Source organism: Muntiacus reevesi, chromosome 11, assembly GCF_963930625.1.
Source record: "Muntiacus reevesi chromosome 11, mMunRee1.1, whole genome shotgun sequence".
Lineage (NCBI taxonomy): Eukaryota > Metazoa > Chordata > Mammalia > Artiodactyla > Cervidae > Muntiacus > Muntiacus reevesi.
In genome coordinates, this window is record NC_089259.1 from 72,315,355 (window position 1) to 72,329,263 (window position 13,909).

Genomic DNA, 13,909 nt, shown 5'->3' on the forward strand with positions numbered 1-13,909 from the left:
GGCACATACCCAAGAGAAACACAAGCATGTTGACACAAACACCAGAAAATAATGTTCACGACAACATTGTCCATAACAGCCCAAAAGTGGAAACAGCCCCAAATGTTCATCATCTGCCAAATGGGTAAATAAAATGCAGTGCATTTGTAGAGTGGAATATTATCCAGCAATAGAAGGGAATAAAGTACGGACACAGGCTACAAAATGGATGAGCTTTCTGAAACCATCACGCTAACGTACAATCAACCCCATAGCAGAATCGTCTATACTTGCATACAACATCAAAACATGTGAAGGGACTTTCCTGTATTACTTTTCCGACAAATACAATTGATAAAATTACCCTAAAAGTTCTAGGAACTTAAGAAAAACACTCTTAAGTCAACGATCTGAATGCATTATCAGACAAGGACTAATGGACGTGCTTCCTTCATACCGATAATATAACAAAAATGACTGGGAAAAGCAAAGGTTTGCTTTGCCCTGCACCTGATGTGCACTGATTAAACTGGCCTGATATTCGAGAATATTACAGAGTTCATTATAAAAGAAAATAATAACCCTAGTTTTAATATGCTAAATGTTAAGACAAATTTGGCAAAATAACTTTTCCCTTAATTAAAAAAAAAATTCTTAAATTAGCATTTACTAAATATCTAACATGCTAGACAGTTTACCTATGTGATTTCAATCTTTACGGTAACCCCATAAGATACGAGACAGTTAGGTAATCATGAACTAGGATTCAAGACTAAAATCCTGGCTTAAGCAAGAATCTCAAAGTAGAGATTCTAAAACTCTGGCAATCTTCCCAAGACCAGAAAACCTACAGAGTTGAGATGCTGAACAGAATGAGTGACTCTAATGAATGCTACTTAAAAAGAAATCGGGCTTAGATTGATCTATAGCACCTAACTGTCCATTGTTACAATCTTATGTCCTCACAGAGTAACTTAAAGCCAAAGAAGTCCCTCTTTCCTGCACACCACACCCAAACCACTCCTCACTCCCCAACACAGGGTTTCATTATGACCTTGTATTTTCATGGCAGAAAGTCCCAGTGGTATTACATAATGGTTGGGATACGAAAGCTTTTGGTTAATATTCCAGCTGGTTTTAACTTTCCCCAAATTAAACAAACTGCGGTGAATGAAAGGTCTATGGCAACATCTTCAAGACCTTTTCAGGCCTCAGATTCATTAATGTAAGTTTTCACTGTTGCATTATTCCACCTCCTCCCTAAATTGGTGGTGGTGTCTTTGTTTTTACTATGGGGGCGGGGGAACGGCAAGTGGGGGAGAGACAGGCTACATAGCAACTCTGTAATTTGATTATAGCTACACAGTCAAAATTCGCTCCAATCTGCTGACCTTCAGTAACATTCAATATATTTAGACCACTTATCTATTGTTTTTTAATTTCTCCTTAAGTACAGCACTGAAACAAAACCATAAGACTTCTAACGCGAATCCAGCAAGACAGAAACCAGTCTCTGCCACTTCCTCTTTCCTCAGTCTCACTGTGTCAAAGTCCCTTTTCAGTTCAATCTCTCAGTTGTGTCCGACTCTTTGCGACCCCATGGACTGCAGCACGCCAGGCCTCCCTGTCCATCACCAACTCCTGGAGCTTGCTCAAACTCATGTCCATTGAGTCAGTGATGCCATATAACCTGACTTCAACATTTCCCAGCATCAGGGTCTTTTCCAGTGAGTCAGAGTCCATTCACACAAGGTGAAACCCTGAGGTCCTCTCCCCATCACCACTTAAAAGACTAAAAATGCTAGCTCTGAAAGCTATGGAGAGTTTAACAAGGCAGGAACAGCCACATCAAGCACAGTAATTTTCAACTCTGTGTCAAAGATGCATTCCCCTTACGTGTCCATTTAAAGTGTATCTTACGTGACAGCATGGTGGTTATGGTTTACTTGCTAAGTCGTGTCCAACTCTTGGAACCCCCTGGACTGTAGCCCACCAGGCTCTCTGTCCATGGGATTCCCCAGGCAAGAGTACTGGAGTGGGCTTCTATTTCCTCCTCCAGGGGACCTTCCCCACCCAGGGATGGAACCAGGGTCTCCTGCATTGCAGGCATTTCTTTACTGTCTTGAGCCACAGGGGGAAGCTACTTGACAATATGGGAAGTGAAAGTGAAGTCACTCAGTCGTGTCCGACTCTGAGACCCCATGGACTGTAGCCTGCCAGGCTCCTCCATCCGTGGAATCTTCCAGCCAAGAGTCTTGGAGTGGGTTGGCATTTCTTTCTCCAGGGATCTTCCCAACCCAGGGATCGAACCTGGGTCTCCCGCATTGCAGGCAGATGCTTTGCCATCTGAGCCACCAGGGAAGCCCCTGACAGTATGGACCATACTAATCAAACTACCTAATCCTACGGAGATGGTAGGCAAACAGCCTCTGGCCTATGACTGGAGGTTCTTCCTCTGGACCAAGGCATCTCGTGTGACTCTCACAAAAGAGCGGGCAGAACCAGGGGTCTTGGATTCTTGTCCTGATCAAGTTACAGTAGTTAACACTGTTTTAACAAGAGCGGTTCATGGGTTTTCATCAAATGTGACAGGAAGGTTTAAGAAATGAAGGGCGACTTTTCACAACAGTGGTATTAGTCCTGGCATTTCTGAGGCAGTTACATTCTCCGTGGGACAATCTGCCTGGTGAAATACATGAAGCGCCACGGACAGAATTATTACCGCTCTTCACCCTGCCTGAGCAGAGCGAGCGGAAAGTCACCGCTGGGTTCTTCCGCCTCCCTCTGAGAGCAGATGGCCTTGGAAAGGACTGGCTGGCTCAGCACCAAGCTGGTCTGCTCTGCAGCCCTCGATGAGACGGCCCTCCCCAGGCTCTCCCGGGTCGGTGTGGTCTCGAGGCTGAGCCTGGCCAGGGCATGTGGGCAGAAACAAGGTGGCCTGGGCCCTGGACTGCAGGAGAACTCCCCCCAGGAGCCTCCGTCTTCACCCCCAAGCTGACTTAGGGCGGCTGAACACAGCCATACAGGCAGGGGAAGAGCGATCAGAGAGAAAGAACCTGGGTTCCGAGTAGCTGGAGGAAAACCAGCCATGGATCAGGGCTATGCGTGAGCAAGAAACAAACTTCTATCACATTGAGCCATTAAAAACCTAGGGTGTTCATTCCAGGAGCAGCTGACATGAGGTTAACTCATTCACTCGCTGACTCTAGGAGGAGGTTAGACTGACTTGGGATTAGTGGCTCAGGCGAGACAAGACATGCAGATGGACTCTCTCCGCAGACACGAAGAGTCAAGATGATGCCACATTTGGCCACAATAAAGCAATCTACTCGGCACGTGGTAAAAATTCCGCTGAGGAGCTAAGGCTGAAGGGGACACTTCTGAACCACTGCTCCTGAACTTCCATAGTTAGATATTAGCCGGTATATTCATCAGCAAAAATTTGTGAGGTTCTTCCACACTTTCTTTGCCAAAGCGACCACAACTCATGTTAAAATTACACCTGCATACCACATGAAACCCAACTCTGGATTTACTACGAAACTATGTTGAAGTCATTTCTCAAAGGATAAGTGATAATCAGCAGACAGAGTTCAAGGTGAGTCTCTTCAGTTGTTAGTTTTTTCTTCTCAATAGAAATTTAACATCAAGAAGACCTTTGCCTTCCCGTGTGGAAGTCACATGTGCCCTTCTCTTGGGACCATGAAAATGATAGAGCTTATTTACAGCACTTCCCCTTTGCCCCGTCGAGACCCAAGCTGGATGCTCCCGCACGGCAACTGTCATTGCTACCCGCCTCCTTCTTGCTTCCAACCTCAGTGGATACATCCTCCACTGCAAGGTAATTTGAGGTAAATAGAAATAAACCCAGACAATTAAGAAAGGAAATTAACACTCATTAAGTACCCACGACACGCCAGGTACTTTCATATGCTCAATTTCTATTTACTCTTGGCCACAATGAGGTGTATACCATGATTTTCCATTTTACAAACGAGGAAACAGGGAAGTTTAAATGCAAAGTCCAGGACAACTGACTCCGAAACTTATTCTTCCCATTTCAAACTGCTGCACTTGACCTCTGACATACTGCCACTCTTTAGGCAATGAAAAAAAGATAGCATTACCATCCAATGTTTATTTCCTTTAAATATGCATTTCAGTGAATCAACGGCTCACCGATGTCCCATCCTCCCACTTACACCTTATTACCACATTTCCACAAAATCGAAGCCTGCACCAGCCCGCTGACGTCAGAGCAGGCTGGTGGCTACAATACGGCAACCCAAGGACAGACCGGCAGGACGAGGTCTGGCCTTACATCACCCGGGCGTTCCGCTGCCGACCCCTCAGGAAGTTCTACCTGCCGAGTTCTAGTCTCCACAAGGATTATTTCAGAAAGCTTTTCACCAACTCTTTTAAGATTTTTGAAACCCCATTTGAAAATGCAGTAAAACAGATATATGTCAAGGAACCTGAAACACGAGGGACGATCTTAAACTTTCCATGCAGGACTGGGAAACCATCTTTAACAGAATTCTTTCCCACCTGAAAAGCTGAGTGAACGTTGGGGACTATTTGTAGTAGTATACTGTAACCACCACTTTAAGTAATTATTTACTAACTGAGAATTCGTCAAAGTCAAACGGAGATAAACCAGCTCACTAATCAACATTCTCAGTCCTCAGCAGTTTAAAAAAGAAAAAAAGACACTAAATTAAAACACATTTGATATGAAAATATCAAAAGACTCATATTCTGAGGTTGGCCTGAGCCTTCATCACAAACCATGCTAAAATTAGTTGATGAGTGGTTGTCATTATACAAGCTTAAAAAAATTCACTTTTGATGACAAGGTCTTATTCAGAAACACTTTCTTATTTGAAAGGGAATTTCAACATCAAACACTTTCTACTGAAAATACATTTCCGTCAGTGACATTTAAGATGAGAGAACCATCGGAGCCGGATCCTTTCGACTGCAAAGGTCGGGACACTTCTCCTTCCGAGACGCTACTGTGCTATTTATTGAAATCCTTCCCGACCGCAGCTCACATCTCAGTCAGGCGCGGCCCGATGGAAAGGCACGTTTGCATCTTTGAGCCTTACCTTCAGATAGGATCCATAATATTTGGTTACGTAGGGACTGTCGCACTGACTCAGCACTGTGATTTCCTGCTGAATGTCCTCGATCTCATCTTCTGCCTCCTCCAGGTCAATGATTTTTATGGCGACCACTTTCTGAGTCCGATTGTCAATGCCTTTGAACACCTCGCCGAAAGAGCCCTTTCCGATTTTCTCCAGTTTGGTAAAAAGCTCTTCTGGATCAGCTTTTAGGTTCTGCAGGAGAGAAAGAAAAGGGAAACTTCAGTAACTCACAGGGGTACTTGGATAACGTCTGTGTATTAACAATGTCCAGACCATGATTTTTCTAAGGACGGATTCGTTTTCCTTAAGGATCAGGCTGGTGGTGATCACAGGTCTTCACACTCAGGACAAACACATTTCTCAATCTCACCTGCGTGTGCAAGTTACACTATCAAACACAGCAAATGTGCAAACAGGAACAGTGACCCAGCTCAATTATAGAAACTGAGGAAGGCTCCAGCTTTTGTATAAACAAATATCAAACCACTTATTTGAACATATGGACTTATTGAAAAATCACTCATGTCTAAGCAAAAATTCTTTTCTCCCTACACCCCGCCCCAACTTTTTTAATTTGGGTAGGTATATAGTGAAACATAGGTTAATCAGCAACATCATGTAACAGAGAAAAAGACATACACCCTGGCTTGTTTCAGAGCAGGCCATGTCCAGCAAACACAGTCCCATGCATCTGCACTTAACTGCTGCTGCCTTAGCCTAAATATTTAACCGGATCCCAGGAAACAATAAGGAACTGTTTTCTTTTGTCAGGTAAACGTCATACCCTTGAAATGGCTTCTGAAGGCTCATAACTACCAATCTGAATAGTTGAAAAACACATATCACCCATACCTCATAAGGTTTAGCTCTAAGGACTCCAGCGCCCACCCTAACGGCTCCCTTGACCAGAGAGAAGGGTGGGCAGCCGAGTTCTCCATGGGCAGCACCTGTCACCCCCCAGGAGGGAGAGGTGACAATGACACTCGGGGAGCCAGGGGTCTTTCCCATCTTAGGGATCCTTCCCACCTTAACCACGAGGAGCTGCTCAGGCTACACCCTACAGACACGCCTTCCCTGTGAAACAGTGGGGAGGAAGGCTGAGAGGAGGAGCAAGAACAACGGACCCACAGAAAGTAAGGGGTCAGACACAGAGCCGGCAGTGTGGGTGGCTCTGGGTTAACCGGGCCCTCCCACCAACCCGCCGTCCCGGGGGACCCCATGGAGCTGCCCCCAGCAGGGCTCCCAAGGGCCTTCGAGTCCACCCTCCACTGCCCTGGGACGTGGCTTCAACCAGGAGCCCCTCCTCCGCGTGCCACACCTCCCCTCCGCCCTACCACCTGCCTCCACCCTGGGCAACACACCAGGTGTCTCCCACTGAAACACCACCGCCGCCGTGCTTCAGGGCGCCGTCTCCCCAGCAAGTTCCCGGAGAGTCATCAGAGCCACCAGCACCCGCGGCCCCAACATCACAGGCCGGCTGTGGCATCGGCTCCTCCGGAAGGACGCCCCGCCCCGCTCTGCTCCCCACCGGTCCTCTTCTAGCCTCCCTGGCTCCAGAAGCCTCTACAGGCGGCCCCCCAGCCTCCACACTTGGCCTCCTGCTCATTCTCTCCTCCTCCCAGGATTAGGATCCATGCTCCCCAAACCTGGCCGGTGAGAATCACCTGGGACACTCAGAGATCCCCAAACACTCACAGTCATGGGCGGGGGAGGGGATGAGGAGGAGGCTGTGTGATCTGCATATTTATCTTGTGTGTATCTGGTAACTTTCAAACTGCTGGCTGCAATCCTGCCTTTGGAGCTATGCCTCCCAGATCAACTGCTGGCTGATACCTCCTCCCCTGAGCCTGTAGACTGTCACAATCATGCCTCCAGCTTCGAAACTATCCCTCCCCGAGCCCGGGCCCCTCCTGCACTGTGCCTGCTGCTCCCCTCGAACCCCAGCTGGCCTTGGGATTTCCTGCAACGCTGGGCTAGGTTAAGCCTGTGGCCATGCAGCTGCACCTCCATCGGCTCCTCAGGAGGCCTGGGCTGGCTGCCGGCAGGGAGAACCCAGGCCCGGGTCAGACAGCCGGCCGACTGCAGGCACAGGGAGGGACGCCCAGTGTCCTCGCTGCCCGACCCGGGCCAGGCCAGCAGCTCTCCCGCCGACCACGGGCAGCGAGCGAGCCCGAGCGAGCCCTGTGGAAAAGCCCCAGGGCAACCCGAGCAATCGGGAGAAACACTAATTAAATCACTGTGTGTTTCAGGCACCAAGTTCTGGGGTGATGTGTCGCCCAACAGATAACAAAATCAACAGAGATCGCTGACCACTGCCAGACAAAAGTGTCCATTCCTGAGGACAGGGTCCAGACAGACAGACTTTCTGTACTCGGGAGAGGAGTGTGTCATTTCAATAAACTGCCTCTTTCCCTTGTGCTGGGTTTAAGACCACGCAGGAAAAAACAGCTGTTTCCACTACTGCCTTGACCCTCCTCCCTGAGGCCCTTTCCCAAGCATCCGCACCCATAAAGCCAGTGCAGGTCTCGCACCTGCTCAAGTGTGGTGCGGCATTCCACACTCTCCCATTGGGCCACCGGCCATAAACCGAACCAAAACCCACCCCTGGCAGGAAGGAAGCCACAGACTCCCCTGGTGGTGCAGCAGATGGGAGCACCTGCTAACCCAGGAGACACAGGCTCCATCTCTGGCCCGGGAAGCTCCCACCTGCCCCAGAGCAACAAAGCCCGTGGACCACCAACTACTGCACCTGCGCTCGATACCCCTGGAGCCATCACTGCTGAACCCGCACACAACTGCTGAAGCCCGCGAGCTTGGAGCCTGTGCTTTGCAACGAGAGAAGCCACCGCAATCGAGAAGCCGGTGCGCGGCAAAGAAAGAGTGCCTCTTTCCACAATCAGAGAAAGCCTGAGTGCAGCAACAGAGACCCAGTGCCACCGAAAAATAAATTAATTTTTAAAAAGAAGAAGGGAGCCATCTGTGAAGATGGTGACTGCAGAGCCCTTAATAAACAAGGGTCCCCGCCCTTCGGCTGTTCTCGCACAAGACCGTCACCAAGCGCTGCAGCCCGTGCAGTGCGGTCAGGAAATCAAAGCCAGAGATGACCTAGTGCACAGAGGAACGTCAAGATTCTGCCACCAGAATCTGCTCTCCGAGGACAGGAGATCTCCTGGGAAGGAGCGGTATCACCCTGCCGACCATCTCGACAATTCTCTTTTCAGAGAGATCTAAGCTGAACCAAGCGCTGGTCATCACCCGAGGTTAGAAAGGCCTGCCCTTCACCCCACCCGTCCCCCATGTGCCTGAAAGGCAACCAGCTCCCAGGCAGGAGTCAGGACACACAAAGGCTCAGCCTTCTCTGAGCAGGGGAAAGCCAGGACCCTTCCCCACCGTTCCCCTCTCCTAGGGCAACGAGCTGGGGGACTTGGGCAGAGACCGAGGCGGGGAGAGGGGGGGATGGTGCCTGCACGCCCCGCTCTTCAGGTTCCAGACCAGTCACTCAAGATCATCACTTCGATGCCCAGTGGAACTTTCCCAGTCCCGCAGCTGAGCCAGGAGATCATCACTCCATGGCTGAGGGCGTGTGATTCTCACAAACTCGCTCACTAACCTATGTGATCCCACCGAGCTACCTGCCCCCTGGGTCTGTGTTTCCCCTCTGAGGGACGGTCTAGAAAGAAATAACAGAATCACATGCACCTAAGAGCGGGGATCTGGTACCCACCAACGGACGGATGCGTCTGTAAGAGACTGCACTCCCATACTGATGTCTCCTCTCTGCTCTCACCTCTCCCCATCCCTCAAAACCTTCCCCACCTGGGTCAGGAAACAGCCCAACATCCTATCTGGGGGAGCCTGGAGATTAAGTGAAAACTTAGAGGAGATGACACTGGCTTATCCTAATTCTTATGGCTTCAGTCTTTTCCATCACCCTCCTCACCATGGCAACTCCAAGCCATCTGTCTCTGCAAACCTTGGTCAGTGAAATTCTAAGCCTTTCTACCCACTTTGTCTTGTTTAACTTCAAGATTTAGAAAAATCCAGGGCATTCGTTACATGTCCTAAGGTCAGGATCCTTGAAACCGACCAAAATATGGAGACGCTGCGGCTCCCCCAAGGTACGGGGTCCAGGCACAGGTCTGGGTTTTGCAAAGGCTCCCACGTCCCTTCCCCATCGAGCTCAGGAAAGCCTGGCTCAGGATCGCAGAAGAGCCAAAACCAAAGGAACATGCCCAGGCGATCTGGGATCACCAGTTCCACAGATGGTTCTCATAAACTATGACATGCAAGTGCTGGGGCTACCAGCTACCCCAAAGCCTGGGATCTCCCGGAAGCGGGACGTGAACAGGCACGAGCCCAGGAGAAGTGGCCGTCACCATGCACGCGGCACAGGGAGGGGTCCGGTCCCCAAAACTTGAGGATTCCGATCCCCCTGAGAAAAGAAACCCCGGGGTGCGATGCCTGCTCCCCACCCCCCACCAGAGCGCCCCGTTAGAACTCTGGCCTCTACGGTCATTCAGCCCATTTCGTGACCCATCGAGAGAACTCATTAAAATACTTCCATGATGACTTAAGTATTTTATATTTTTGAACCTGAACAGCTATTACTGTGTTCTTTTGATCACTTCTGGCAATGAAAAAATGCATCTGGCATCACTAATCAACCTTCAAAGGCCCTCAGCTTCAGACGTACTACTTGTACGACTGTCTGCACGGCACCACTCTGGGCTGAAGCTAAGCTGCAGGAAAAGAAAAGGGAAGGGTCTAGGTTTGCTGTGCTCCAATACCTGCACCTTACCACATCACCATCCCCAAAGCAACAGCCGAGAGGGCAGCGGGTCTGGACTAGGCGGGCCCCTTCCTTCTTCTGAACCTGGTAAGCATCCCGAGTGAAGGACCGAACTCTCCTCCTGGAGCCCAACTTGGCCTCAGAACCCCGCTCTCCCCACCTCCCCAAGGCACCCAGGTGGGCGCTACAGGCCGGCCGTTTCCCACGACTTCATTCTCCCATGTCGGTTTCCCCGTGGGTCCCGTTTTTTAGCAGTGTCACCATCTGTTATTCCCAAAGCTGGAAACCCCTGCACCGAAATTCCTGTCTTACGCCCACCGACCGAAACTGTCTCTGCGTGCGGTCCCCCAACCACGCCAGGCTCACCCACAGCGGCTACACCCCCAGAGCCCCCTGCACACCCCGCTGGCAGAGCTCGGCTTCCTCGCAGCTCGTGCTGTTTCCTTCACTGCTTAAAGCAGAGGGGACAGCACACCATCTCAAGGCTGAAGTCACGCACTCGCCATGAAACTGAAGCCCACAGCCCCTTCCCACCCCCCACTTCCTGCTGCTCCCCCAAATTACCCTCTGACCACCCAACTTCTCAACGCTGTCTACGAGCACCCAGGGTTACAGGCTGTAGTCATGACTGTGGAGAGAATTCTCCAGGGGCCACAATTGGGGGGGTGGGGACAGGGCAGGGCTGGGGGCTGGGAGTGAGTGAGGGGTAACGCGGGGCTTCTGCATCCCGACTGGGTGATTCTAATGAATTCTTGGTCCTTTCCACACCTGGTTCCTTGTGCCCCCAGAGAGGCCGCTATGACTCCACTGTTACAGCTGAGAAGCGCCCGTCTGCTGATGCGACTGGAGCCTGGCTCCAGGGCTCCTTTCTGCAAGGGCACGTGTTTCATGCCACTGGTTGAAAACCGTATTCACGACTTTACGGAGCATTCTCCCCCTCGAGACTATGACTTCCACTTAAGAACATTATCTTGGGACCCTGCCAACCTAACCCAGTAAAGAAGTGAGCAGCATGGGAACCTGCAGGCGACACCCAAGCCCCGTTAACAAAACAAAAGCAAGGGCTTCCCGGGTGCTCCAGTGGTTAAGAATCCACCTTGCAAAAAAAAAAAAAAAAAAAAGAATCCACCTTGCAATGAACGCAGGGGAGGTGGGTTCAAGGTTGGTCCAGAAAGAACCCACATGCCTTGGAGCAACTGAGCCCGCATGTGGCACCTGCTGAAGCCCTCGGGCCTAGAGCCCGTGCTGGACAGTGAGAGAAGTCACGCAGTGAGAAGCCTTCGAACGCAACAAAGAGGAGCTCCCACGTGCCGCAACAAGAAAAAATCCCGTGAGCAGCAACGAAGACCCCCACAGGCAAAAAATAAAAGAGCAAATCTTAAAAAATATTACACCACAATAAAAATTAAAAAAATCAAAACCCCAACCAAAGTTCAGCGCATAATAAGGAGAAGACAAGGAAAATGCAACCATGGTCTAAAATATTACAAGGTGCTGGGCACACCAAACAAATGCTCAGCTCTGATTCTGCAAAGTATCCTTTGGGGGATCAACTAGACAAGACCTGTGGGGAAAAGACACTAAATATACCCCTGCCCCTACCCCGGAGAAGCTATCAAACACGGAGATTCAATGCGGCCCTTCTGAGTGCTTAAATCATCCGCCAGAAAGCCAGGCTTCCAGGCGGCCACAGGTACCTGCATTGTAAGCCACCCGAGTTCAGGTCTCAGCTCTACCATGCTACCAGCGAGTCACAGAAACACCCCGCCTGCTTCCACACGCGTGAAACGGTGACACTCCTTACTGCCTCCGGATGCCGAGAGGATACAATCAGAACCCAGGGAAAGCTCCTGCATGGTATCCGCTAAACAGTCCTTAGTAAACAGAAACCACTTGGGCTGTTATGGTTACTTTTGTGTGTACTTAACACCGAGCTATTCTTTCTGACAACGCTCGGTCAAGATCGAGCAGCTTCTTAGAAGTCTCTTATTTGAACCAGAACTAAAACCCAGATCACGAGAATCACAAACCGGCACACCCTCCATGGCACGACTCTAAAATCAGCTAAAATCCCCTTTCCTCCCTCAGGAAGGGGACAAGGAGAATTCCAGGAGGCCTGAGTGAACATCCTCAGAAAGGGAGAAGGAAACGGCTGTGAAACTCCCAAGTACAGAGGCCACCCTGGGGTGAACTAGCCAGCGAGGCCAGAGGGCCCTGTGGCCCCGGGTGGTGTTCTATCACAAGGGTCCAGGGAGGGCGCTGAGCCACCCAGGCAAGGACCCTCCCCACGCCCAGTGTGAGGCTCTCGGAGCTAAGAAAGGACGCTGGGAGCTATAAATAAGCAAAAGACAGTGCCTATGAGAACTTTCCAAGCCTTCATAAACCTTTTAAACTTTCCAGTAACAGTGTCTACTAGATCCCTAGAGAAAAGGACTTCCCTGGAGGTACACTGGATAGGAACGCGCCTGCCAGTGCAGGGGACATGGGCTCGATCCCTGCACCTAGGAAGGACCCACATGCCAAGGGGCTGCTGAAGCCCCTATGCCACAACTATGGAGTCCAAGAGCCTAGAAGCCACGGCGATGAGAAGCCAGGGAACCACATCTAGAGAGGAGCCCCTGCTCGCTGCAACTAGAGAAAGCCTTCAGGCAGCAATGAAGACCAGCACAACCAAAAATACATTCAAAAAGAAAAGAAGGGTCCGCTCTGCATCGGCAGCCTCAGAAGAAGGGACTCAAGCTAGATGAGCAGAAGGGATTTTAAGCAGAAAAAGGAACGCAGGCCCAAGCTCAGGGAGAATTACAGCAAAGAAGGCAAGATGCAAAAGGCAGGGGCCTTGGGACACACAGACACCCCACCAGCTAGTCAAGAGGACAGAAACACATACTTTTAGTCTGTGTAACAGGAATCCTGTTAATCGTTTCTGAGCAGAAACCCGAATCGAAGAAATCTTGCAAAACAACCCGCAGAAGGTTCGAATGCATAAGGCGGCTGCATGCTGACAGCCATAACTGCGCTGGAATCCTGGCTCCCCAGGTCACAAAGCAGGTGCAGTCAGAGGCTGTGAAACTCTTTAGTCCTGGCCTGGGTAGAACGAACCCTGAGAAAGACGACTGCCATTTCTGCACAACACCCCCCCATTTCCAAATGCGCCTCCAAAGGAGGGGTCATCTCCGCCTTATGGTGGCTACGGAATCTGCCCCAGGACACAGGGCCTGTGTCAGACCCTGAAAGGGAACTCGGAGCCGTCTAACTCCAAAGGGCGAGCACGCTGATAACTGCCTCCCAAGCTCTGGCAGCAGATCGCAACAGGAAGAGCAGAAAATTGAGACTCAAAAGACCTGGGTTTCCCTCCTGCAGTAACGCACTGCTGAGCGACCTTGAGCAAGGTCTTAACTTCTGGGTAAAATGGGAACAACAATGCCTGAGTGTTTACTGACCTCACAGGTGCGGCAGAGGATCAAATACGCCCAAGTGCAGCGGGGAAAGCGAGGTCCACCACAAACCCTTTTGCAGAGCGCAGGTGACGGCTATTACCTTGCAGAGCGGGCACCAGCTTTCAGCAAGCACAGCAGAGGCAAGTGAGATCGGCTTAAACCAGCACTCGGCTTTGAAGACATTTTAGAAATCACTAGAACACTTGCCCAGCAAACACTGGATGGACTCGACGGACATGAGCTTGAGCAAGCTCCGGGAGTTGGTGATGGACAGGGAGGCCTGGCGTGCTGCAGTTCATGGGGTCGCAGACAGTCAGACACGACTGAGTGACTGACCTGAAAACACCGGCCCAAACACGGAGGACAAACCATGCACAACACATGGCCCCGAAGAGATTAAAAATTACTGCTTCAAAGGACGGCTTAACTTCGTGTCACTATTTTTCTAACACAAATTATTCTTCCCATAAATATCTTTAAAGCTGATTAGAACAAATAAAAATGCCCTGAAAACTTGCCTCATCAGTTTAATCTAACCACTAAAGAGGCTTTCTGTA

At 50.3% G+C, this 13,909-nt stretch overlaps 1 protein-coding gene across 1 annotated transcript in view; it reads right to left on the reverse strand.

Annotated features, from left to right (window-relative positions):
• The window catches only part of STK24 (serine/threonine kinase 24), an 89,507-nt gene that overhangs the window by 41,461 nt on the left and 34,137 nt on the right, over nt 1-13,909 (reverse strand). The window contains exon 2 of the mRNA XM_065901872.1: nt 5,088-5,318. Within this exon, the coding sequence (XP_065757944.1) occupies nt 5,088-5,318 (231 nt within the window). The remainder of the gene's footprint in view (nt 1-5,087; nt 5,319-13,909) is intronic.